Here is a 1,924-nt window from a genome sequence, read left to right as displayed (position 1 = left end):
AGGTTGAGAGCTTGATAGTATCGATCAACTTGGATGTTATTTGTGAATTACAAAAAATTGTCTACAGGTAGCCATCTCCTTTGGCTAATGTTATTAGAGATGATCAAGGTTCATTTGTGGGTTCGACATTGACATACAAGTTAGTTATTTATAAGTCACATTGAAGAGGGAGTTTTCTTTCTTCTGGAGTGGATACAGTAACCCTGGATAGCCTTGTACATATGGGAAGCTGTGTATTTGGATGGTGTAGGTAAAGGAGGTTTTTATCAACCTGCTTTCTAATGTTTGGGAGACCAAGGTAGGAGTCGTGGATGGTTTCTGCTTCTTAGAAAGTTATATCCCAATAGAAGCTCATTCTTCTTAGTTTAGCCAGCAGATTTGTCTAGGAGACCAGGATGTCTCAGCAGCCATAATAGTTGTTGGGATCCAGAGACACCACCATATACTTTTTCTTACTTAGAATTTAGGTTTAGATTAAAATACATGCTTAATTTTATGTAAAGCTTCTTTAAAGTCCTTGTTCCTCAGCGTGTATATGATAGGATTAAGCAGTGGGGTCAGCACAGTATATATCAGAGATAAGACCTTACTCATGGTCAGGGTTTGTCCTCTTGTTGGAAACAGATAAACAATGATTAATGTCCCGTAAAATAAGGAAACCACAACAAGATGGGAGCTGCAGGTGGAGAAGGCTTTATGTCTACCGGTGCTGGATGGGATCTTAAGAATTGTTATGGCAATATATATATAGGACATCACTATTATAATAAAAGGTAAAAATACAAAGATGAATCCAAAAATAAGATTCTGGGTATGAATGATGGTTAAATCAGAGCAGGAGAGCTGCAGTAGAGGTTCAATGTCACAGTAGAAATGGTCAATGACGTTTGGTTCACAGTAATACAGATTATAAATAGAAGTTATTTGAATTAGCGATGCCATAAAAATCAGCAACCACGTTATATCTACTAATGTGACACAAAATGTATGACTCATGATAGAGTTATAACGGAGGGGATTACAGATGGCCAGATAACGATCAAAAGACATCACTGATAGAAGAAGACATTCTGACCCCTCGGAGGTAGCAAAGATATAAAACTGCACGATGCAGCCGGCAAAAGTCATAGTGCTCCTTCCATATAACACAGTGTGAAGGAGGACGGGGACAATATCTGTAGAGAGCAGGATGTCACACAATGACAGCTGTGTAATGAAGAAGTTCATGGGGGACTGAAGTGATTTACTCACTAAATACAAGACCACGATAAGAAGGTTTCCAATCATTACACCAAAGTATAAGATACACAGGAGGGAGAAGAACAGAAATTTGAAGTTTTGAAGATTAGAAAATCCTAGAAGAATAATGGAGGTGATATTTTTTGTTAAAACCATCTGGAAAAGAAAATTAAATAAATGAATCAATGAATAAATGTATTTACAATTTTGCTTTAGCTATAAGTAAAATACTTCTCTAATTACTAAAGTTGTGAACATTCATTTAAGATAGAGGTCAAGTCAATCTTTGACCCGTTTTCTATGACCAGCTGTAGCCCCAAAATACTGTCCTCATTGACCTAAAAATTCCTTGAATGGTATGCCAATCTTGAATTCTCCTTCAACCTCTTATCCAAAAGACTTTCGACCTCATAACATCTAGGTTCCGTCCCCACCTCTCTAGCGAAATGACCCTATCCAAAGTCACAAGCGACCTGCTATGTGCCAATAGACAATACTTAGTACTCCTCCTTATAAATCTGTCCTCTGCCTTTAACATTGTCCTCTAACTACTACAAATCCACTTATCTCTTGACATTCCATACCTGTCCCACCATCTAACTGTCATGATTCCACCAATCATGGTGTCCAGGGATGCTGTGAATGACAGCTCTGCCACCCTTTGGGATCAAGGGCTGGCTGAGCT

General features: G+C 38.3%; 1 protein-coding gene across 1 annotated transcript; it reads right to left on the bottom strand.

The window, feature by feature from the left end:
- Positions 1-474: 474 nt before the first annotated feature.
- On the bottom strand, positions 475-1,371 carry LOC141167554 (olfactory receptor 10A4-like). Its single transcript, XM_073654945.1, has one exon. The coding sequence runs from the start codon at positions 1,285-1,287 to the stop codon at positions 475-477; it is 813 nt and encodes a 270-aa protein (XP_073511046.1). The 5' UTR covers positions 1,288-1,371.
- Between the last annotated feature and the right edge of the window lie 553 nt (positions 1,372-1,924).

The sequence above is a fragment of the Phyllobates terribilis genome, unplaced genomic scaffold (genome assembly GCF_046119375.1).
Source record: "Phyllobates terribilis strain yellow unplaced genomic scaffold, ASM4611937v1 Scaffold_11__3_contigs__length_659146591, whole genome shotgun sequence".
In the NCBI taxonomy this organism is placed as follows: domain Eukaryota; kingdom Metazoa; phylum Chordata; class Amphibia; order Anura; family Dendrobatidae; genus Phyllobates; species Phyllobates terribilis.
The sequence above is the reverse complement of the archived record's forward strand: the minus strand, read 5'-3'. Positions and strand labels throughout refer to the sequence as shown.

Coding starts and splice junctions, on each gene's coding strand:
- LOC141167554 (XM_073654945.1), bottom strand. CDS start 1,287: ATGATTGGAAACCTTCTTATCGTGGTCTTGTATTTAGTGAGTAAATCA.